At 34.2% G+C, this 25781-nt stretch overlaps 1 protein-coding gene and 1 long non-coding RNA gene across 2 annotated transcripts; both read left to right on the top strand.

Moving 5' to 3' along the window:
- Nucleotides 1-1256: 1256 nt before the first annotated feature.
- Nucleotides 1257-4436, top strand: LOC18431074 (galacturonosyltransferase 8). Its single transcript, XM_006841205.4, has 2 exons — nucleotides 1257-2767; nucleotides 3686-4436. Exons 1-2 carry the CDS (start codon nucleotides 1358-1360, stop codon nucleotides 3959-3961), a joined length of 1686 nt encoding a protein of 561 aa, XP_006841268.1. The 5' UTR covers nucleotides 1257-1357; the 3' UTR covers nucleotides 3962-4436.
- A 783-nt stretch (nucleotides 4437-5219) lies between these two features.
- On the top strand, nucleotides 5220-13264 carry LOC148782534 (uncharacterized). The gene is made up of 2 exons (XR_016054599.1): nucleotides 5220-10218; nucleotides 11147-13264. It is a non-coding gene; the product is annotated as an uncharacterized LOC148782534 (long non-coding RNA).
- The last annotated feature ends 12517 nt before the right edge of the window (nucleotides 13265-25781 follow it).

Raw genomic sequence — 25781 nt, forward strand, 5'->3', positions numbered from 1 at the left:
TTAAAACTTGAAATCCATTTTTTTCCCATGTCTATATATCTTGATGTTTAGATGATCAATTTGAGGATATTTGGGCATCAAAACAGTCTCTTCTAGTGAAATTTTTGAAGTAGGCTCGAATTTGATTATTTAGAGCCTCGACTCTATGTAACCTTTTCCCTTACTTAAATCATTGATAAATAACTATTTCAATCAAATTAATCTTGATAATGAATTTATATTGGAAGTTTAATTTTGAAAATCCGAGGTACTCTTTGGAGTCTAGTGGAGTGCAGCAAGTCTTTGGATTTTGAAAATTTGAAGCTATTTGAACTTTGGAATTTGAAAATATGAAGTACTCAATGCAGCAAGTCTGTGAGGCTGTGTGCTTGTTGCATCCCGGCCCGAACCCCGACCGGTGGCAGCCCAGCTTACCTCCACAACAAACTTTGCATTTTGGAAATCCAAAGTTATGAAATTTTCCAAGAAAAGGGGTAAAAGAACTCTTGGAGTTTAAGTTTCAAATTCAAAGCATTTAAGAAAAAATAAAAAATAAAAAATAAAAAAATGCGTATGAGGTAATACTCAAAATTTCAAATTTTTTTTTAATAATAGCGCTGGCCTCGCTTCGGGCGAAAATGGTATTTCGGGGTGCCAAATGGTCATATTAACTGAAGAAAACGCAGTCTACGGTCAACATGGGCATATATGTCGTTCATTTGCATATTTTTTTGAGGGTACGGTTCGTATAGAGCTGAGGCTCTAAAGTCTAAAAACTCAATGTAAAGCGTACTTTCGTGTAAAGAAATATGGTATTAATATTGAAAATATTTGTGGGAGTTTTAAAATATATTTTTTATGTTAAATTATAAAATTTAAAGTTTTAAAAATAATACTTGAACATATTTAAAAAATTTTAAAATCTAAAAAATTGATGATCCAAAAATATGTTATAAGATACAATATTTTAAAATTAAAATTCTATTTTTTTTTTCTCATACTTATTCACCTTGAGATGATCAAATTCAAAATATTTAGGCATCAAAACAACATTTTTTTTTAGTGAAAACGTTTAAGGTAGGGCTTAATTTGATTGTTTAATGCCTTGGCTCTATATAAACTTTTATCACAACGGAAATTCGAGAGCATATGTGATAATTTCAGAAACACAGGTACTTTCTCGTCATTTTGACAAGCATTAGTGGTTAATCAATCGTCTATCGCGGCGTGATCAGATCGAGCAACTCTAAAGCGCACATTCACGCGCTGAACATTTCAGAGAGAATGACGAGGAGAGTTTGATGAGAGAGAGATTTAAGTAGCACTGCAAGATAGAGAGGGAGTGGGAGCGTAGTTTTGGAGCTCGGAGAACTCAACAATGGCGGGGCCTTCACGCCGAAGTGGCCGCGCAGCCTCTTGCTGTACGTGTTGCTTCTCGTACCGCCTCTGTGTCTCAGCCACTTTTGCCCTCCTCTTCCTTGCTGGGGCCTCTCTCTTCTTGGCCACGAACCCTAACCCTAATACTCCTACTACTCTGCAAACTCACGGACATTACAGTTCTCATCAGCCACTTCAAGCAGTGAGCCGAACCTTCCTTGCCCTAAAATCTGACCCTTTCAAAGCTCGACTCGATTTGATTCATAGACAAGCGAATGATCACGTTGCTCTCGTTACTGCATATGAAGCATTTGCTCGCAAGCTCAAGCTTGAGAACTCTAAGCAGCTTAGGTTTTTTGCAGATCTGAGAAGAAATTATACAGATCTCATGGCTAAGCCATCATATCGATCACTTCTTGACTCTGATGCTCCAATTGAAGAAGATATTCTGAGACAATTTGAGAAGGAGGTGAAAGAGAGAATTAAGCTCACACGCCAGGTGATCTCAGAGGCTAAGGAATCATTTGATAACCAGCTTAAGATCCAGAAGCTTAAAGACACCATTTTTGCAGTGAATGAGCAGTTAACCAAAGCGAAGAAGCAGGGGGCCTTCTCAAGCTTGATCGCTGCTAAATCGATCCCTAAGAGTCTACATTGCCTAGCTATGAGGTTAATGGAGGAGCGAATTGCTCATCCTGAGAAATATGAAGATGCAAGGCCTGAGCCTCCTGAGCTCGAGGATCCCTCTCTCTATCACTATGCGATCTTCTCAGACAATGTGATTGCTGCCTCAGTTGTGGTGAACTCAGCGGTTAAGAATGCTAACGATCCATCAAAGCATGTCTTCCATGTGGTCACTGATAAGATGAACCTTGCAGCTATGAAGGTCTGGTTCAAGACGAGGCCTCTTCATGGAGCTCATGTTGAGGTAAAAGCAGTCGAAGACTACAAGTTCCTCAATTCCTCTTATGTTCCTGTTCTTCGCCAGCTCGAATCAGCAAATTTGCAGAAGTTTTACTTTGAGAACAAGCTTGAGAATGCCACAAAGGACACAACGAATATGAAGTTTAGGAACCCGAAGTATTTGTCAATGCTGAATCATCTGAGGTTTTACTTGCCTGAGATGTACCCTAAGCTTCATAGGATCTTGTTTTTGGACGATGATGTGGTTGTTCAAAAGGATCTGACTGGTCTTTGGAACATTGATATGGATGGGAAGGTTAATGGAGCAGTTGAGACCTGTTTTGGGTCGTTTCATAGGTATGATAAGTATATGAATTTCTCCCACCCATTGATTAAGGAGCGGTTCAATCCAAAGGCATGTGGGTGGGCTTATGGGATGAATTTCTTTGATCTTGATGCTTGGAGGAGTGAAAAATGCACTGAGCAATACCACTACTGGCAGAATCTGGTATTACGGTTCATCTCTTCTCATTTTCTTAGGAAATTGATTGCATTTGTGTTCAATTTTGGATTGAATTTTGCATAAAATGGATGTGCGGTAGCAATAGAAATATTAATGGAGAATCTAGTATGATGGCTCTTTAATTGATCATTTCTAGTCTCATCTATTCTCGTTTTCTTAGGAAATTGGGCAATTTCTTATTCAATTTTGAATTGAAAATTTCATGAGTTAGATCTGAACTAATGAAGGTATACTATCCATCTTCTTCATGTTAACGTTAAATGGAAACACATGCCGGGCTCTGAACTGTTCATTTGATTTCTGTCTGTTCTTCATGTAATTTTGCACCGTTGAGATCTGGATTGTTCATTGGAATGTTATCTGCTTTGTTTATCAATAAAAATACAAACAATACTATTCGCTTAATGTAAAGATAATATGTGTTGGTAGTAGAAGAAACTGCTTGCAGCAACAAATATGGATAGATTGTTTAGTTGCATCGGTAATGGGTTATGTTCTCGAAATTCCTTTTATTTACAGAATTCTAGTCTATGCTGGATCTGTCCAAAAGTTTTATCCAATTTACCAAGAATAACCTGTTTGATAAATTGTTTCAGCAATTCCTTGTATATCAGTAGTGTTTCTCTCACGATGCTTCTGATCATAAGAAAAACTTTGTTGATGCAGTTTGAAAATAGGTTCTTGTGGATGTTGCTTGTGTGTGTTACATTTATAGTTACATTTCTGTTCGATTTGCATATCAATTGATATAAGCATTGTCATCTACTTTAATCTTTTTGAACTTGTACTTGTCAAAAAAAGAAAAGAAAAGAGAGATCCTTTAGAAATTATCATTATTTTGTGCATTACTTTTTTAGTTCTTTTTATGAGTACTTAGAGGTCAAAGTTTATTTGATGCTGCAGAATGAAAATAGGACCTTGTGGAAGTTGGGGACACTTCCTCCAGGGCTGATAACATTTTACTCCACCACAAAGCCATTGGATAAGTCATGGCATGTACTTGGGCTTGGTTACAATCCAAGCATAAGCATGGATGAGATTCAGAATGCAGCAGTTGTTCACTTTAATGGAAACATGAAGCCATGGCTTGACATTGCTATGAACCAATTTCGACACCTCTGGACAAAGTATGTGGATTATGACATGGAATTCGTGCAAATGTGCAATTTTGGTCTCTAGAAGAAACCTTTTATTCTCAAAATTGATCCATAATGCAGATAGTGAGGTAAAGTATTTGGTTGCTCTAGTTCTGAAACTGAAGATCTTCCATCAAGATTGATCAACTAGATGCTGGTTACCTTCTTATTCGTTGTGATAGAGATATTATATGCTCTATCCATTTGTAATGCTTCCTTAGGTTTGTGTCCTTGTTAAGCTTTAATTTCAACTAGATTTCCTAAGCATTGTTAGGGTCCTAGGTTTAGAATGAATATATAGTTGGGAATGATAACTTAAATTGAATTGCATTTTTGGAATATGGTTTTAGTGTTAAGGGCAGCCAAATGAAGGATTTGGTTAAGTTGCCCAAAGATGATAGTATTTTTGCTACTCAATTTGTGTAAATGTTCTTTGTTTGATTGTTCCCGTCCCAGATAATGGTTCAGACTTCAAATAATGCCAACTGAATGTATGAGATGGAAATTTCTCTTGTAAATTATCTGTCCTGGTTGCATTTACAATCTGTTCCGCCTTATTTATCAAAAAAGAATAATTGTTCCTGCTTTTGTCTCTTAATTTCTATCATCAATATGGTTTTACTGTTCAGGGCAGCCAATTTCTATCATCAATAATTGTTCCTGCATTTTTGGAATATGGTTTTACAGTTCAGGGCTTCCAAATAAAGGATTTGGTTAAGTTGCCTAAAGATGATAGTATTTTTGCTACTCAGCTTGTGCAAATGTTCTTTGTTTGATTGTTCCCGTCCCAGATAATGGTTCAGACTTCAAATAATGCCAACTCAAAAAAGGAAATGTTGTAATTTACTACAAGAACGTACTTAATAGCAGCAATATCTCTTGAATTTAAATAATGTCCATGCTTTGAGACTAAAATCAGATTAATAAACTGTGCATATTACTGGGAGCTATGTTGACTTCAATATTGATGCTTTTAATGCAAATGAGAATTAACAACGGTGCCATGCAAATGGCAAAGCTGTGAACCAAATGCTAGCATATTTGATTGATTTGACACCATTTCTGCTAAAAATTCCTCAGTAATTGCTTAGATCTTTTCTCTCTTCATTGCCAACCTAAAGTGGTGCCAAAGATATGAACTCATGTACTTGTGTAGTTGGTATCAATGTAACGCGTTGATGTTATTGTTGTTTGTTTTTCTCTTATTGTTGATGTAAAATTATCCTTTTTGTTTTCCTTCTGTTTATTTATTTATTTCTTGTGGTTTTTTTCTTTGTTGGGGAGGGGGGGGGGGGGGGGGGGGGGGGGGGGGGGTGGGGTGTTGTTATTTAAAGCCATAGCATATTTTTTATGTGTGGTATGATTAACATTTATTGATGAACTGTTGATATTAGAATCATAACCATGAATTAAATATTTTGGCTGCAGACTAGGTTCCCTTGTCAATTGCAAAGGAAAATGTTCCTTTGATGAATAATGTGTAGTTGAGCTGATTAGGTTTCTTAAATACTGTAGACTGTTTCAGTTGGATGAGACTTGTCAAAGACCCCTATCTGACATATTAATCCATATATTGTACATTATAGTTTACCTTAAAAAAAAAAAAATTCCATATGTTGTACATATATTATATATGGCTCAGTGAGATATCATATATTAGCCACTGTTTTAGAATCATAAGTTGGCACCTTGTCCTGGCCGCATAGGTGCCTGCCTCAAGTTTGAGGTGGCTGAAAATTTTAAAACATATAAAATTTGGTTCTTTTGTAAGGCTGCTGCCTGGATGCTCAAGGCCACCTCACAGTTGAGTAGCTGCCTAGGAGGTGCCTGCCCCAGGATTTGGTTGCCTCGAGGTAGCGCATGGTGACTGCCTTTTGAAACAGTGAAATATAACTGTTTTAGATATGGGTGTGGTTTCTATAAGGTTGCAACATGAAACAATCCAATTAAGGCGCACCTCCAAATTTTGTTATAGCATGTAATTTTGATGGAAAAATTCTTAGGATTATCTCAAAATCTATTTTTATATCTAATTATAAAATTTTGAAATCCAAAAATAATCAAAATCAAGTAGTTCATAAACATATGAAAATCTTGAAAATGAACGGTCTTAGATAATGTGTTGCAAGATACACTATTTCAAGGACTCAATCTTTTTTTTTTCCATCTTCATAGATCTCGATGTCGAGATGACCAATTAGAGGGTTTTTCAACATTAAAACAATCCTTTTCAATGATTTTTGAGGTGCATCTTTAATTCTACATTTTAAGGTTGCAACCTTATATATACCTTTTCCTTTAGATATGTATCATAAAATATTTAAATTATATGTGGGGAATGGGTTTAGGGGGCAAGACGCCTCAACATAACTCCTTAGGCTCCATTCTCACAATCAAAGTTTTAAAAAAAAAAAAGGTGTGTGATATTTTTTATTTTAGGCATCACAATATCAAATATAATCATATTATTTTGCATTATTTTATATATATTCATATTTTTTGTTATTTATATAACTTACATTATATAATAACTATCATGAGTATTATGAATTTTTTTGAGGAAATATCATGAGTATTATGATTGTTATCAATAACATATCTTGTCGGCACCTTAAGTGGATACCACTGACATAAATGCGTAGTTGTGGATGCATATATAGGTAGATACAAATCACACACACGCATATGTGCATGAGTACATACAAAAATGCATGCGTGGACCTTATACATACATACCTGTGTATAGCTAACAAGGGATGGAGAGAGGAGTCCATTTTATTTGTATCTGTCAATGTTTAGAAACCCGGATTGGCGAGTTGAACCGGTGATCCAGGAAAACAGTTTGGATCGGCAAAGCGAAGTAGTTCTCTATTGTGAGAATTGTTATCTTAAAAAAATAAATAAACTGAAAAAAAAGTAAAAAATAAAAATATGTAGTACATGGGAACCAGGCAATCCTGCCAGTCTGGGTGACCTAGTTCCCTGGGAGGTGCTTGTGTAATTGTATATATGCTTACCGACACAGGTATGTGTTTGTGTACATATGTGTGATTTATGTATGGAAGTTTTAAAAAGTTGATAAGTTCACGTGTGACTAATTTATCTTGTTGTTTTCATATCTCAGTGTTATTTATGTCCTTACATATACATTATGGATTCATAGACCTTCTGCATTATGCTTCCCTAGCAACATGCCGCTTGTCCATTATCTTGATTCTTCATGCTTTGAGTGCCCTTAGTGCTACAAATTACGTTTCGTCCATAGCATAAATTGTTTCAGTGGCAAAACTTAGCAAGAAAGAGGTGCACATTGTTTCACATAGAACAAGTTTGCCTACTATTTCATCATGGCAGGATCTCGGTTTTATATGAGTAGTGATATCCATGAGGGATAGCGAGTCTCTCTTTCAAGCATATACCTTTGATCATTCAAGATCCTTCATCACTCACGCGTTTCTCAGTTAGCTCGGAAAAAGGAAATTACTACTAATAATTTACCATGATCTTTTATCTTCTGCTTTCCTCACAACAAGCTGCTTAATGTTTCACTCTTGGAGTGACAAGTTCTACAAACTTTGCACCATTTGAGTGACAAGTCAAATGATCGATTGTCTTGATGATACGAGCTTTATGAATGCTTATGGCATTGTACTCTGGTGACTAGAGCGTCTTTAACTAGAAGTCCATCGGTGTGCCTAATATCATGGTTGCGAATAGATTGTTCTGCAAGCCTTCTTGCATTCATCCTTCATGTGCCTTTTGGTGGGTATTTATGACCTATGTGCTTATTCTTCCAAAACTCATGGTAGCAACAGTCTTTCAAATGAGATAGATGTGCATGATTTAATTGGTTTTTCTGGACTTATTGCTCTTCATGGCATAATCCTCCCACAAATCTTACTAAGTTGCTTGCTGAGACAATTTTTTGTAGCTCAATAAGTGGCTTGAAGTTAAAGTATTTGTCTAGGGCTCAGAGAATCCTCAGGGCCAATAATACCTTTATCGCCAAGTGCTAAGGAAATATACAATGGTCTTCATCTCTCTATTGGACATCGTTTCCTTTCTTAGTATCATTAAGTTTCTGTGTTGTACTTGACTAGTGTCCTTGAACAAACACTTCACAACAATGAAGTCAGATGCATCCCTACCTGCACAGGGCTTATGTCTTTATGATGAATGATGGTGTAAATTTTGTTACTTGTTGATCAAGAAGGCACATGCAGCCAAATCAGTGATCTTGGTTTAGGAGTATTCTCCCAGTAAGTAAAACCTCCAAGTGCATAGGAAATATACAATGGTTTTCATCACTCTATTGGACGTCAGATTTTTACTTGAGAATTGAGATCATTAAGTTTAATCTCCACACATTGTTGTGTCCTTGATTAAACACTCTAACAGAAAAATTCTGTGCATCCTTATATCTGCACGGGATTTTAATGACACTCAAATCACATAAGAGTCATTAAAATCACCTTTCAGTTGTTCAATTCCTTATGTCACTCATTTTAACAAACTATTCCACATATCATAGGAAATATGGAAGTTTACCATTGATACCAAGATCGCCTACTTCTAGGATCCTTTCTAGGATCTCGATTCTGTCGCTCCCCAAATGGATCTCCCAAGGATCTCGATTCCCTTTGATAGGGATCTCGATTCCTGATGTTAAGGATTGCGATCTCAACTTTAGCGACCATGACAACCTGATAACTTTCTTTATTTATAGCCAGCTAGCAGCACAACTACAGTTTTAATGTAGTTGCATTGTTTTCTTGCTATGAATAATAAAATCCTTACTTTAAAGAATATACATCATCCTAGATTATCGTACACGTTAAGGTTGGTAGCAAAATACCCAAGAAGCTGGGATCAAAATCCCCAAAAGGTTGGAATCTCAATCCCTGACATTTGGTGTTTTCTAGGGTTTGAAGATGTATCATAAAACTTTTAAGTTTTTATTTATGTTTCCCTCTTCTCATGACGTTTCATACATCTACCAAGTTGATGTTTCATTCGTCTACGAACTTTCATCTCAGGTCCTCACATTATTCCAAAATAAAAATAGTGTTTCCAGGTTCTAGTGTTCATTGTTTCTGTATTTGCCATTTGTTGTTCCTTCTTGGAAGCATTTGATGTTAACAGTGATTTAATTGTTGTTCCGTCTTGGAAGCATTTGATGTTAACAGTGATTTAATTGTTGTTCCTTCTTGGAAGCATTTGATGTTTACAGTGATTTAAACCTGGCTGAGTCAACTTGGGACCAGCTAAGTTAAGTAGGGGCTGGCAGGGTACTGGACTGGTTTTCGCACAGACTTAGGCAAGGCACCCAGTGCCCTAAAAATAAATAAATAAGACAGAAAAATATGTCTTAAGATATAGTCTTTTATTTGTTTTGGATCAATGATTGATTCATTGTTATTTAACCCCTGAAATCAATTAGAAAAATGTCTTTTATTGTTTTAAATCAATGATTGATTTACTGTTATCTAACCCCTGAAATCAATTGCTGAAGACATTTTTTTGGGTCCAAAGCTAGTGTATTTTGATTAATTTGAGGTTTTGATGAGATTTCCTCATAAAAATCTCATGGTTCTTTGAAGTCAGAAAAGAAAAAAAAAAAATCTCATGGTTCTTCGACCCCAAAAAACCAGTCTGCATTTCTTCAAAATTTTCACTCGATTCTTAACAAAAATAACTTGCAATTTGTTTCAAAATTATTTTTATTACCTCTCAAGCTATATTAATTTGTAGTATCAAAAATCAAAATATGATAAATCGAGTTTCCAAATTTTGAGGGGTATTGGAACCCAAAATAAGAATTCTTCAATTTCTCTCACTTTTTCACCAAAGCCATTTAAGTTTACAAAAGGCCTAACAATTTATTTGAATCAAAACAAAAGAAATCTTGATTTTTATTTCTGGTTTTATTTTTGCTCATTTTATTCCCTTTTTCTTTCCAAAATGTTTTATTGATTTGTATTGTGTATGAAACCAATTTTTTTTATTTCGAATACTTGATATGAAGTATTTTTCTCTATTTCTTGACCCTTTTTCTTCTTTTATGCTTTTTGTAGTTATTCGAGCCAGCGCTACCATGTGTATTACGAAGGACAAACGCTTTCTTATTTGTTTTTTTTTTGTTTTCTAGTTTCTTGAGTATTTTATGCAGTGTTTGCAAACTTGGGCAAGTTTACTCGGACAAGCTTGAGTCAATGTCGAGCTCGTATACACCCCCTCAACCCAAAAAAGGAAAACAAAGAACTCGGGCGGTATATGTACTGCTACTGCTACAGCACTTGGGTAAGCCACTATACCAACTTGCCCTGGTATTGTGAAACTCGGGTGACCCGATGAATCACCCGAACTTGAGTGTGAGAAGGGGATTGAAATATAAAGGATTCTGGGAAAATTCCCCCATATTTTCTTCTGTTTTGTAAATGAAAAACACCTATTTAAACCCAAATGTTGCCGGTATACTCTTTTTTGTATGATCTATTCACTAGATAGATAAGATTTGAGCAAAAAAATCATAAATTTGAGAAAACTTGAAGATTGAAAAATCGATGTAAGTTTTACTCAATTTCGAAATGTACGATTCCCTGAATCCATTTTTTGGGTTCTTCATCCAAATCATTGGCAGTGGGCTTATTTCCTCATAAAAAGAAAGAAAATTCTTGGATTTGTGATATTTTAGTTCAAGGATCCAAAACCTTCAAGAGCTCGGATCGACTAGATCCAAACTCGAAACACCAATTTGGTTCGGGGGTTTTGAGAAAGAGTTTTTGAAGAAGCATTGACAAGGATTGGCAGCTTTGATTCACACTAAGCATGAAGATTGGGGGATTGGCCTCAAAATTTTTAAGTCATTTCATTTTATTTACACTTAAATTCATATAAATTATTTATTTTTTGGGATTTTTTTTTTCGATTTAAATTTGTTAATCCATCTTGTACACAATTTTTAACATATTCTGATTTTTCACAACTTATTGGGATTTTTTGGGCTCATTACACGACTTGGGCTAGTCATCTTGGACTCACTTGAGCAGTTCGGAGCAGCCAGGTTCCAAGTTCTGCTCTCTAGCTGCGTTTCCAGACATTGTTTTCTACTGGTATTATCTTCGGAATGATGCACACCTTACTTTTCTGACAGTTATGCAGCAATTAACTTCGGTTATTATGTCCAATAAAACCTGTTGTGTTTGATAGTAGCCTGTGTCTCCAACAGGCAAGTTATCACTCTGGAGTGGATTTAATCAATCAAACAGAGCGTCATACATCATCAAGTTTATGCAAATCCCTGGTTAAATCTATAACTTCCATGAGCATCTCACTGACCCATTGCATCTTACATGACCCAGTACTCTTTCCAAGCCAACAGCACTTCTATAATTTGTCACTAATCAAAAGATTCCAATTCAAGTCGGTGTCGTTAATACAACACCATTTCTGCACCCTGTAACTTCTGAATTAATATTCATTGTGTTGAGCTTAACACATCGTGGAGTTATCTGTTCTCATTGTGCGATAACATTTGAGACTGTTATTGATACTATATTATTAGGTTAGGAGTTGTACATGTGTTGCAAGAATAAAATGAGTTTTCAGAGCTAGAGAGAAAATAGGGTAACGAGTCCTGAGTTAGGATATGGGACTCATGAACTAGGCTATAGAAAGCTAAGAGAACTCCGAAATTTTGGGAATTCACATTCTTAGATTGTTGGAAAAAGTGAGAGACATTAGGTTTATTATTAGAATAAATAATTACTTTTTAATAGCGTATTCGGATATTTGTAGCCATGATAATGAATCCAGTATTTACGTGAGGCTAAAAACTCTTTGTTTTTCTTCTTCATACCCCTTGTTGGTGTAAAGCCAATATTTAAGTGAAATCAAGTCTAAGTGCTCGTCTTTTCTTTCTAAAACATGAACTCGATTTCTCCAGCATTTACAATCGTTTGTGTTCACACTCTATGCAAATCACATTCCAAAAGAAATTTTAACTTGTTTCTCATCTTCGAAGCCTTAAAATTATTTCACTATAGTGAAGACTCCTCTTAAGATATCCAAGGAAACTGTTGAAATTGGTTGATTCATCCAAAGCCTTCTCTCTCTCTCTCTCTCTGCGTGCACTTGTTTGTATGTCTTGAAGTTTTCCAACAAGGAAAAATGTACGACGAAATTACTTACTTTTTAATACAAAGAGGTCACAATTATTTAGATTTCAAATCGGGTGGTGGCGAGTGTGTTATTGACTAAACTTAAAGTTTAAAAAAAAAGAATTTTTTTTTAATGTCTCACACTTCATGCTATCCAATACCTCCTTGTGATGAAGATAATTAGTTTCATGGCATATAATCGCTTCTAACCAAATTTAATTTTTGGAATTAACATCACGTGAGTGTAGGATTATATATCCAAAAAAATGAGACCTCAAATATCATTGATAATGTGAGTTTTATTTTCTTACACATTGGTCCATTCTTTTTCTTGGTTCTCTAAGTTTTTTATCTCTCTGTGATATTGAGATTGCTACATCTATGTAACCTAAGAGATATAAACCAATCACTTAGGGGTAATAATCATTGCCTCCATCTATATTTATTTCCAAATTTTATATTATAATTTTAAGTCATTTTTATATTTTTTGTCTTAATTTAGTTTTATAATTTTTGTTTTAATGTTTGATGCACTTAATTAAATTTGGATGAATTTGTAAAAACTATTCATCTAGTTGCTTAATGAATTTACACGTGTGAACTACATTCATTCCACTAGTTAATTATTAACCACAGTTAAGCGGTGGGCAGTGTGTCACAAATATAAAAGTGACCCTATTCTAAGGACTAGGATAGGGTGAATTTAATAGGGATAGAATTTAGTGCAAACCATGTGAGATATCTCGGTATCTTTTAAAGAAAACAAATATCATATTTACAATAGATATGACCCTATGTGAATATCTCTGTCCTTCCCTTTTTCACGGGTATTCCTATCTTCTTCTGTAATTTGTGTGCAGTACTCCATCTCAAAAGTCTGTCTTTTTATGTTTCTTTAAAATAAGATAAATACTGAACCAATTAAGATCTAGGGGTCCTTCATTCTGAAAAATGAGGACTTTCTTTTTCTATTGCTTTCTAAAGGGCTCTTAAATGAAAACTCCATGATTTCAATTTCTAATTAGTCAAATAATAATTAGAATAATTGACCTTTCCATCCCTATCGGCGTCTGATAAACCCTTTTTATATGAGCTTCTTGAAATTGGGCAAAGTGATCGCGTATATAGTTTTTTAATTTTTTTTTCTCACCCATTGGAATGCTTACAAATGTCCAAATGCCATAAAATTCACTTGAAATAAAAAAATAAATAATCAAAAGAAGCTTTCACATGCTGTCACTAATCACAATATTTTTTATTCAATGAAAAAAAAAAAAAATATAATACTTATTAGAATAAGAAGACATAAGAAATAAATATACTACAAGCCACAAATCAAGATACAAGAGGATTGTCTCAACCGGACTTTCGTACACCCCCACACCGGGTCTCCTGGCCCACGAGATCAATGGTCTATCTACCAAATATGAGAAAGCTAAAGCTACACCCTTTTAACAATATGAGAGCATGAAACAACTAGCATCGAGTCAAGGCCTCAATGCCTTATGCAACTTATGTGTGAGTGGGGCGTGCCCCCTCTTAAATCTATCTTGTGGTATGCCCCCTTATTCTTTTAAATCTAATTCTAATCTACTTAATACACCCCACACCTTCTAATTTAACCTTCTAATTTAATTCTAATCTACTTTAGTAGATCCCATACCGGGTCTCCTCCTCTAATGAGGAATGATACCAATGGTCTATCTACTAAATATGAGAAAGCTAAGGCTACATCCCTTTAACAATATGACAGCATGAAACAACTAGCATCGAGTCAAGGTCTCAATGCCTTATGCAACTTATGTGTGAGTGGGGCGTGCCCCCTCTTGAGTCTATCTGGAGGTATGCCCCCTATTCTTTCTAATCTAATTCTAATACAAAAGTGACGAAAGAGATCTTAGATGAGAGAGAAAAGAACCCTAGAGGGTGACGTGCCACACTAGGAGAGAGAAGAAGAGAGATGAGAGGTGCAGAGAATAAGAGATGAGAGATCCCCTACTTATAAAGTTTTCAGGGGTTAGGTTATTTTTAGGGATAACCATCCTTACAGAGATTAGATTCAAACCATTAATAATAGGAAACATGTGGCCATCAATTCTTTAGATCAGATATCATGATTCAAAAAAAGATGCTAGAACTTTATCTTTCAGCTTCCTAAACCTTATCTCATCAAATATTAAAGATATGAATAATGTCTCTTGTATAAATCTATTTATTCATATATATCTTTTCGAATATTCAAACTTCTTATATATCAAAAGTTTCCATAATACATATCTTTTAAATATTCAAGCCTTCTTATATATCAAAAGTTTCTATAATACATATCCTGTTGATTGCCTTGGTTACCAAGATATAGACAATAGGAAAATGATATACCCACCAAGAGTGGAGTGGTATCCATGAGGTTCCCAAGTGGGCTTCACACTCATATCCCATGTGGGTTCTATGGTGGACCCTTATATCATATATGATTTATGAAAATATACAATTGAATTTTAGAATATGAAAAATAATCTTTATCTCTTTCTGAACACTTAAATATTAAAAAAACAATCTCTTAATTTATAAATCCTTTTTGTAAAAATAAAATATCCAAAGACTCGTAAAAATTCAAATAATCAATCTAAAAATCATTAATCATCAAAATATCAAATTCAAATAATTTTGATGGGAATCAAATCCATTTAGGCTTAGGGATTACAATATCGCTAAAACACTCAATCTTCTACTATGGACTATGATTCACACTTGCGTTCTCAAACTGACCTAACAGTTCCCATGGCCTACAAACCACTGCAGGGGTTCATGTTGAGCTACCAAAGTCTGCTAATTGGCAAGGGGATGCAATCCTAGTCTATAATTTATAAGTTCTCCCCTAGAGATGAGTTCAAGGTCACATAGACCAGATGCAACCACAACTCTATAGTGCATAGGAAATGACTCGCTTTCCCGATACGGCTATCATATGTACATGCCGCATAATGGTTTAGTGATGAGGCTTTGGCGTTCGTCTCTAGAGACCAACCATTATATACAAAGGTCACACAATCACTTGGCTCACTCTCCTGGGCAACTCCGACATCATCAAGAGATAGCCCTTCAAACCCTTATCGATTTTGTTTCATGCCCATGCAATAGGGGTTTTCCAACTCAACTGATCTCAAACATCAAGTCAGTCTGAGTATCGGCAACTAGTATTTCCTATATTGGTTCACAAGAGATCATATTCCAACTGAGTTTATGTTCCACTCTATCAAATATTTGAGTACAAGCTCTTAGAAGGCCTTTTAATGACCATATAAACCTAACATCTCCACTTCACCTTTGAAAGCCTTATAATCTCTCTTCCTCATATTCTCATCCCCCAATTATAATCTCTCACTCAAGTATTTCTTACTTATTCTATTTCATTACATTAACCTTGGCGAACTCTTTCGCCATCGATTATTTCACAAAGGATTTATGGATGCAACTTTGATAGGAGTCATGGAGCCTCTTTCTAATTGCTACTTGGATCACATCTTGAATATGATCATAGTCTATCTTTCATATCGCATCACGAATCATGGACTCATTGTCGCTAAAGATCATCATGTACCCTCATGGCATGGAGTTATATCTCAGTAACTTATGGTAGTTCTTTAATCATGCTACTTCCTTTTGTAGGCGTACAACTAGTGCCACAAATCCAGGTTCCATGGTGGATAACATTATATTATGTTGTTCTAGCTAGCCCACAAAATACAAGCAGGTACTCCCATTAAAATATTAAACTATTTAAATCATTCATAATAGAATACCTGTATATCTGAATATCCAAACAACTAAAATAATAGTGGGATTGTAGCTGCTCCTACTCAAACATAACATATATAAAATGTATTTTCTCAACGTGCTTAAGTCTATGTTATGAGGTCATACAACAAGTCTCATGCAATAATAAGTCAATGCCTATTGGTTATGCAATATGCAAACCCTTTCCGAACCACAAAGGTTCATCTATACTATTTCCTTGGTTGTAATTTTTTATACACCAAGTGATCTTATCTGCACAACATGTGTCAATGAGGCCTAATAAGATGACCATCCTTTGACAAATGCCATGGTTCATAGTCTTAGGTAATCAAGGATTCTAAATAAATAACTATCAGGTCAGACAATCAGTTTTATAAAAATATGAGTCAAGCCATATGGCTATTTAAGACTCGTGCATAAATAAATGACACTTTTTTCTACGTTTATAAAATACTTTCAAGACTCAATATTTTTCCCTTTTATCAAAAACTCTTTAACTTGGCATATTTTTACAAGCAATAAATAGAAAATAACATGATAGTTTCAAATGACTTTTTTATAAAGATTTAGTGGACCTTTCAAGACTATAAGGTTTTTTCAAAAGAACATACTTAGTCTTTAAAAATCATTTTATCACATACACCTTTAATTATTTACCAAGTCATATTATAGACACAAAAACAAATCATAAAATCCATCTTGTGATTTTATCTAAAATAAATTATGGCTAAAAGGTGGTCATCAAAATCCGATAAAATACAAAATACACACATTTTCTTGGCAAAATTTTGGAAACTTTAACATGAGATCCCCAGCACATGCAACACACCATATCACTAGACATTATTAGGAGGATGGTCATCATGACTAGGTCCATCGGAACACTCCCTTTATGCTACATATTTGAATGAGCCATACCCATCTCTCGTGTTTGATACCTTATCAAACCACATCTCTATATATTTTACTACCTTAATTAGTTCACACAAGCACAAAGAGGCAAAAAAGCACATGGTATTAAAAAACTGGTTATTTCAAACTTGTTAGCATCTATCAGCTAATGTCCATATCTTCCCAACATAGCATTAAATCTTTTTGAAGTTTCAATGTTATAAATCGTACTCATGACACATTATAGAACATTTAATGAGCTTTAGTATAAAAATATGCCTTAACAAGTCACATCTTTGGATTTCCTGCAGAGAAGAAGATGAGCATCTCTTGATAAAAATATAATATCTCTCAACTCATAAAGAATTTATTTCCACAACTTTTGAGCATTAATATAGACTAAAAAATACATAATGATGCTTAGTGTTATCTCAAATCACATCATTTAGTAAATCTATTAATTAGTGACATTCACATCACAATACATTTCTCACAACAGAAAATTGGGTTGCGCACCTCTCAATAAAATAATCATTTATCTCAATCCACAAAAAATTTATTCTTAAACCTTTTATGTTAAAAATTAGACGCAAAACCAAAACATTACATCCCAAAATATTTTGAATACCAACAAATATTTTCCTTCATATAAATAAATAAGTGACATTCAATTCACAAAATATGTCATACTGCAGAATTTTAGGATAAATATTATCTAGTAAAATTGGCTCTAATAAAATTGTGTTTTTTCTCTACCCACATGGAGTTTCCCTGTCAAACCCATTTTATTTGAAATTAGACAAAAAATGGCAACAAATATCTTTCTGCAAGCTTCAATCACTTTGTTAAGTAGGTGTGAAAAATATCGATGTTTACATCTCAATAAAACACATCAAACTGCAGAAATTCAGGATGACCCCTCTTTAATAAATTTTTTTATTTTTTATTTTCCATGAATATTTTTCTCTCAAATAATTTTATTAGAAACTAGACTCAAAATAACAACTTAACAACTTAGTGTGGACTTCAAAGCATTATTTTTAGAATGGAAATAAAATCATGATATTTGTATCACAAAACCAGTTTTTGTTGCAAAAAACAACACTTGTGCGCCCTTCAATAAAATGGCCATATCTTTCAAATCCCAAGGTTTTCTCCATGAAATTATTTTTGTTTAAAAGTATACTTAATTTTATAGGTTACAATCAAATATTACCCAGAAATAAAATTATTTGCTTGGTAAAAAAAATCACAGAAGACAATACACAGTTCTTAGATTTTGTAGGGTCAGAACTTGCACCCCTCAATGATAAGTCTATAACTCAATTCCTCCATGATCTCCCACTGAAATTTTACAGAAAGATCCTACCCTCACAAATAAAAAATATCACTAGCGTATTCATTAGAGTAATACCTCATCCTCTTGCTCATACAATGCTCCAAATTAGCACAAAAAATGTTAGTCTATAGAATACCTCTTAATGTTCGAACGTACCAATAATTCTTCCAGATATGTATCACTTAGCCACAAAACCCATTCTCTTTCTAATATCTGATTATAAAACTCACCAAAACAGTGAAATAAAAGAAATGTGGCAGCAATTAGATCTAGCTCTGATACCAATAAAAGTTGGTCAAGGTGATCTAGCATGGTGTATATAATTTTTTATTTTTCTTTTTCTTACCAACTAGAACACTTACAAAGGTCTAGGTACAATAAAATTAACTCGAAATAAACAAATAAACAACCAAAAGAAGTTATCACTTGTTGCTACCAATTACAATATTTTTTATTTAATAAACAAATAAACATAATGCTTATGAGAATAAAAAGACATAATAAATAAAGATATTGCAAACCACAAAATGTCGAAAGATTACCTCAATCGGAATTTAGTACACCCTACACCGGTTTTTCTCTTCTAATGGTGTACGTGATCAATGGTCTATCTTGGATTTACCAAATATGAGAAAGGTAAGATTACAACTCTTTAACAATATGATAGCATGGAACAATTAAGATCGAGTCAAGGCCTCAATACCTTAGTCAACTTATGTGGGAGTGGGGCGTGTCCCCCTCTTGAGTCTATCTTGGGTCGTGCTCTCTAGTCTTTCCAATCTTAGAGAGATGAGAGAGATCTTAGATGAGAGAGAGGGAGCAGAAGAATTCTAAGGGGGTGGCATGCCATTGTAGGAGAGAGAGAAGAAGAAATATGAGAGGTGTAGATATTTAGAGATGAAAGATCTATTTATAGAGTTTCCAGGGGTTAGGGTTTCTTTAGGGGATAACCATCCTTATGAAGATTAGATCCAGACAATTGATCATAGGAGACCTGTGGGATAATAGATCTGAGCCACCTATTCATTAAATTAGTCATCATGATTTAGAGGAAGGTACTAAAACCTTATCCTCCTGCTTCTTAAACCTTATCCCATCAAATATTAAAGATATATAAAATATTAGATAATGTGCTATCACTTGTATAAATCTCTTTACTCAAGCATAACTTTTTGAAATATTCAAACTTCTTATGAAAAGTTTCCATAATATGTATCTTTTGAATATCCAAAATTGCTTATATATCAAAAGTTTCCATAATACATATCTTGTTAATTGCATTGGTTAACAATATATAGACGATAGGAAAAAGATATACTCGTGCGTGATATCAATGAGGCTCCCAAGTGGGCCCTACACGCATATCTCATATGGTCCTATGGTGGGCGTATATGATTTTTGAAAATATAAAATTGTATTTAGAATATGAGAAATAAAATTTATTTATCTATGAATCTTTAAATACTAAAAAACTATATCTCTTAATTTATAAATCCCTGTTACAAAAATAAAATATCTCAAGACTCACAAAAATTCAAATAATCAATCAAAAACACATTCATCATTAAAATAATTAAATATAAATAATTTTGATGGGAATCGGATCCTTCTAGGTCTCGAAATTATAATATTGTTAAAGCATTTCATCTGCTACTATGGACTATGATTCACACTTGCTTTCTCAAACTAACCTAATAACAATAATGACCCACAGACAACCGCAGGCATTTGTGATTGGTCTATTAAATTCAATCAATAGGCAATGTGACATAATTCCAATATATAGATTACAGGTTCTCCTCTAGAGACGAGTTCAAGGTTACATAGACTTGATGCAACCACAGCTCTATGATGCATACGGGTAATCTCTTACATATGTACATGATTCACCCTCAATGGTGACTTGCTTTCCTAATACGGCTAGCAAATGATGCATAGGGGTAATCTCTCACACATGTACCTGCTCTACCCTTAATGGTGACTTGCTTTCCTAATACGACTATCATATGTGCATGTCATATGATGGTTCAATGATGAGGCTTTGACCATCGTCTCTAGATGCCAACCATCACTCATAAAGGTCACATAGTCTCTTGGCTCACTCTCCTGGGCAACTCCGACCTCATAAATGGATGACCCATCAAATCCTCATCAGTTTTGTTTTATGCCCAGGCAATAGGTGTTTTCCAACTTGACTGACGTAGCACGCCAAGCCAAGTTTGAATATCGACAAATAACATTTGTTTATCTTGGTACACAAGGAATCACATTTCCACTAAATTTATGTTTTAACTACATTAAATATTTGAGTATAAGCTCTCATAAAGTCTTTAATGGCCCAGAAACTTAATATTTGTAAGGGCAAGATTGAGGAATATTCTTTCGAGGAAATTACATATGTACACTATTGAGAAAAATCAAAGGGACAAGGATAAGAAGTTATTGCAGCCTATGTGCTGTTCTTGACACAGTAATAGTGATCCGATGTGCACAATATTTTAACCTTGGGTGTAATAATCTTGTTCTCTTAACCAATCTGGAGCAGGGGGCTGTGAAATACGTTTTTCTAAGGGCTTCTTTACTTATAAATTAAACAACCTGTTTCGCATAACTATCAAATCTTCTTAGGGTACCCCTTTAAAATCCCTTATGGCAAACCCAAGAGTCAACGGTGGTCTGAATTTATGTTTTGAGAAAGCCATCATCTCTGCTTCCATCTTCAAATGCTCTACTGTTCATCTCTTTCCACACTACCCAAATTATGGTTGTCAAAGCTTTTCTCCACAAACAGATGCCCCTCCTTTGCCACGCTCTATTAGAAGGAGATGCACAATTAAATTCAGAAGTGTTAAACTACCAGGTCCAGAGAGGGTAAAGAAAATGCCACTGTAAAAATACATGTGCATTGGTTTCTTCATAATTCTTGTATGATAAATATTTGTAACATTCCCTTCCTTTGTTGCTGATCAACAATCGGGTTCTATTATGAATCACAATGTGGGGGGTACCAAAATCTAGGCTTTACTAGCTACTGGTTCAATTTGGATTTGTATTAAACTATATAGAAACTTCACTAAGAGAACTCCCTCTTTATATAATTCCTAAATACATTCATCACCCTTAGTTGGGTAGTAGAAGAGGGGAACTTAAATTTTTTAGCAAAGCCCCATATTGGTTATCAACCAGTCTTCTAGATCTGAGTTTGACGTCCCACAATCGCCATCTCTTAGAACTTTAGACCACCTCCAAAACTCTACCTTTTGGCTCTTGCACTTTGCTTAAAAGCTATGGGAAGAAGGCCATTTTTTTATGAATTACTGATTTCCTCTACATTGGCTCCTCCTTTGCAACCCTCCACCACTATCTCAACGACAAAGGCTCATTCATCGGCTTTGTCTGTGAATGCACAGGTCAACGAACTTCTTTAGAGTATAAATAGAATTCCAACTGACCACATGAAGTTTCTTCTTCTCCTCAGAAGCACTCCAAAGACAGTTCCTCATTAGTCGCTCAGCATTTTTATTACAGTGTTTGGAGCTCTGAACATGGAGAAGAGCAAATTGGCAAGTTTACTAAGGTGGCTTTAGCAAGTGTAATTCTGCCTCCTAACAAATAAGTACCTCACTTTCCATGAACCTAATTTGTTCTAGAATCTTTGTATAACTGGGTCCCAAATTGCTCTAATAGGTAATGGCATTCCTAAATACTTGGTTGGGAGGGTACCTCAGCTATAATCGGACCATTGCAAGAAAGGCTGAGATCTTCCCATGTCCCTATGGACTCCCATAAGGTTTGTTTTTTCCATGTTAATCGTTTGGCTCAAAGAAACTTCACAAACACTTTAACAAGTATCACACCAAATCCCATTTTTTTGGAGTATTGAGAATTCATAAACGGTTTAAAAACATCAATGTGCCATCTGCATATTATAAATGTAAGATTAATGGTTTTCCTAGTATAAAAAGTTGAGTATTGAGCATTCATCAAACATCCCATGACCAAGGCTTCTAACTTTTCACAAATCCCATTTTCTTTTATCTGTGAGAGGTACTCCTATTCCACCTTGTCATAGGATTTATTGAAGTCCACCACTTTACACAACTCTTGCATTTCTGGTAGCCTTTCTAGAATGTAAACATACTTAAGCCATTAGAATGCTATCCATGATTTGTTGATCATTGGTAAAATGCTGGCTGAGAATCCAATATAAAATCATGGAGAATTCCTTTGAGTTTGATGGCAAGGACTTCTGTTATTTGTTTTGTGCAAAGTGCAAACTTTAACACAATGCTAATTGGTCTTATCTCACACAAGGATTCTATACCCTCAAAAGAATGAGTATATTACAGTAGAATAAAAAATGAAAGTTTTCACAAGGAGCAACAAAATCAAATGACCTTTATAAAAAGAGATCGAGGAAGACATAAGATTCATCTCTATTGGCGACACCCTGTGGTTTATGGAAATGTTTAGCTTCTAAAGAGAGGTAGGGCCTCCATGTGAGAGAGAGGAGCACTTTAAAGGGAAGCATGACCTCTGAGAAAGAAACATGGTGTTCCCGTGGGTTGTGAATTGGTTTACTTTCCATTTCTAGGGAGAGAAACTCTCTCTATTGCTCTTAATGTTTTCTTTCAGGTAGCAATGCAATTCAATGAAGAGAACTTGTCTAGAAGAGAAGATCGACGAGGTTTTTGTGAATGTTTAAAGTGGGGTATATCTCTTGTATCATTGAGGCGTGCCTTTTGAGCTTTTTTTTTGTCATTTTATTCTCTTATTTTGCTTCTAGCCAATTATGGACACAAAAAACTATAGTGATAACATTGTATATAAAAGGGGAAGGAAATTCATGAAGAAAATCGTATGTTATTATAAAACAAAGTCTTATATATTTTATATTTTATACTGAAGTCACACTTTTTTTAGAGTGTATTATATTTTAATTTAAGTTTCTTTTCTATAGATCGTATTAAGCTCAATTTTGGACTTTCGATATTTATCACCATCTAATATTTGTAAAAAAAATACTATAAAACTAGAATAAATCAAATAGCCAAAATACCCCCGAACAATTAAAAAATTGATAGGTATTTTGGCCATTTTAATTCAACTTAATTCTATTTTTAAATATATTTAACAAGTGCACAATAATGAGAAGTATGGATATTCAAAATTTGTTTTTCATAAGATGTATAGAAAAGAATAAAATTAAAATATAAAGTTCACTATAAAAAAAAAAGTAGGCCTTAAGTATAAAATGTAAAATATTTTAAAAATATTTCTAAATTTTGAAAATAAAAAGAGATTTTTCTATTAACTTCCCATACCCAGTTGATCAATTACCAAAAACCAAATCCACAAATGCCAATGAAGCAAACTCACGAGAACAAACTAAAATGGATTTTACCCATTCCTCGGATAGATCAAAACTCATCATTTCCCCCTAATAGTCCTTGCACCCACAAATGTAGCCCTCGGAGCTTATTCCCATGGGTGCAGAGGAGGTAAATTTCAAGCTTCAGAAATTTTCAGAAGTTTCCTAACCCTCAAAATCAAAGCAGGGTATAGGGTTAGCAACGGGCCGGGCCAGCGCTAGTCTAGATCTATTCTCCTGGGGGCCGGCTTCGGTAAGAGAGAGGCACGAAGGTATTTGTTTTATGGGCAAGCTTTCTGATTCATTTTCATATTTGATATTACTATGCGGAAGCTGTAAAGTGGAAGGGCGACATTCTGCATAGCTTTTTTTAGTGTTAAAATGGGTTCATTTTTGGAAGACCTCCCTTCTGTAGAAAATGATAGAAGAGCAGACTTCCATAATTTGTGAGAGAGCCTTTCCCACTCCCAAAAACTCCACATATCAAATGCACTCTTATATATTTCCCTTTATCCAACTGTCCATTCTGAATGGACAGCTAAGATGGCCCCAATTACAATGCCATGTATGTACTCTATTTCATTTTTAATATGTTTTATAAAAATTAGTTTGACACCAAATTTTGAGCGTCTACTGCTCTCTTACACTTCCACTTACCAAAAAAATAAAAAAATATTCTCAATGAAATAAGATAACTAAAATACCTTTGAAAGACTCAAGGGATATTTTGGTCATTGTATTTTATCTAAAATTTTTTTTTTAATCTTTTTCATAGGTGCGTCTCATTAAGAAGATGGCACGTACCAAATTTCATAATTTATAAGAAAACAAACTAAAAATAAAAATGCTCTAAGGCGTCTGATCTAGATCAATCGATGAATGGCCCGCTAGATCTAAATAGGACGGAGGGATGGGAGGGGAAGTATATACGTTTTATGTATATCTTTTAAGCTTGCTTGTTTTTTTTACCTCATTCATTAAAGATAAGTAGTTTAGGCATACGAATGACAGGAAAGTATCCTAGGGTTAGTGAGAATAAAGAACAATATCATGGCATAGTATGTTATAACTTTTTCAAAAGCACGTATATTATGCTCCCTTGGGACAAAGTTCTACCCCCTCGGTTAGAATACCTCATCGGGAAGATTTTTTCAATTTGAAAATTTAATAACTATTTAAGAATTACTAGATGATTATTCTAAAAAAAAAATTAAAATTTAAGTTTTCTAAACTTAGATTTCACAATCTAAAAATTAAACGGTCTCTATTCAATTTTGAGATATAATTATTTTTCAAATACAGAAAAGTATAAGCAGAAATTGTTTTTTTATTGGTTGAAAAGGTTATAACCCTAAAATTTGAGATCCTAAAATTAATTTTAGTAAAATTTTACCCAAGAGAGTAAATAGGCATTCTACGGGAATAAAATATGGAAGGTTGTTTCACACGAGTTGGACCGCACAGAGGAATAAAGCATCCATCTTAAAGATGGATGCAAATAGGTGGTCCATCTAAAAACAAATGTAACTAAGTATCTAAATGTTTTCTTAATATAATTATTACTTTTAGTTTTCAAAAAAATTAATCATATTCATGATCTTCATATTAATATATTATCTAAAAATTAGGATCAAATTATATTTAAAAAATATATTTATTGCCATGCCCGTATTTCTACATTATGCCTGCTGGCCGTATAGAAACTATGTCCTAAGAATATTTTTGGGAAAATATCTACTTATCATCTATTTTTAACTTTCATATCTCATGAGACCGGTTGGACTTGCCACTGGTTAGGCGAGTTGGGTGCCAACCTCGCCACGCACCAGAAAGCTTGAAAAAATGTAAAAATTAGAAATCACCAATATATTGATTAGAAATATATTTTTTATATGATTTTAATAGTTTTTAAGGTGATTTAAGAACTTTCATATATATTTTTAAAATTTTTATGAAAGATTCAACGTAGATCAAAAAAATTTATGGTCCATCTTTTTAGATTTATTTCCATCTTCTCTAGTCTTCTAACGATTTCTATTTACTCTTTTAACTTTTTTTGTTTTTTTTGTTTTTTTTTTTGTTTTTTTTTTAACTATGAAAACAATTTATATAGGGCCGAAGCTCCAAACAATCAAATTAAAGCCAACCTCAAAAATTTCACTAGAAGAGGATTTTTTTTATGCCCAAATATCCTCAAATTGATCATCTCGACATTGAGATAGATGGACATTAGAAAAAATATGGATTTCAAGTTTTGGAAATAGTGCATCTTATAACGTTTTTTTGAACAGTCAATTTTCAAGAT

This window comes from Amborella trichopoda, chromosome 4, assembly GCF_054954075.1.
Source record: "Amborella trichopoda isolate Santa Cruz 75 chromosome 4, AtrichopodaSantaCruz75HAP2 v2.0, whole genome shotgun sequence".
Classification (NCBI taxonomy): Eukaryota; Viridiplantae; Streptophyta; class Magnoliopsida; order Amborellales; family Amborellaceae; genus Amborella; species Amborella trichopoda.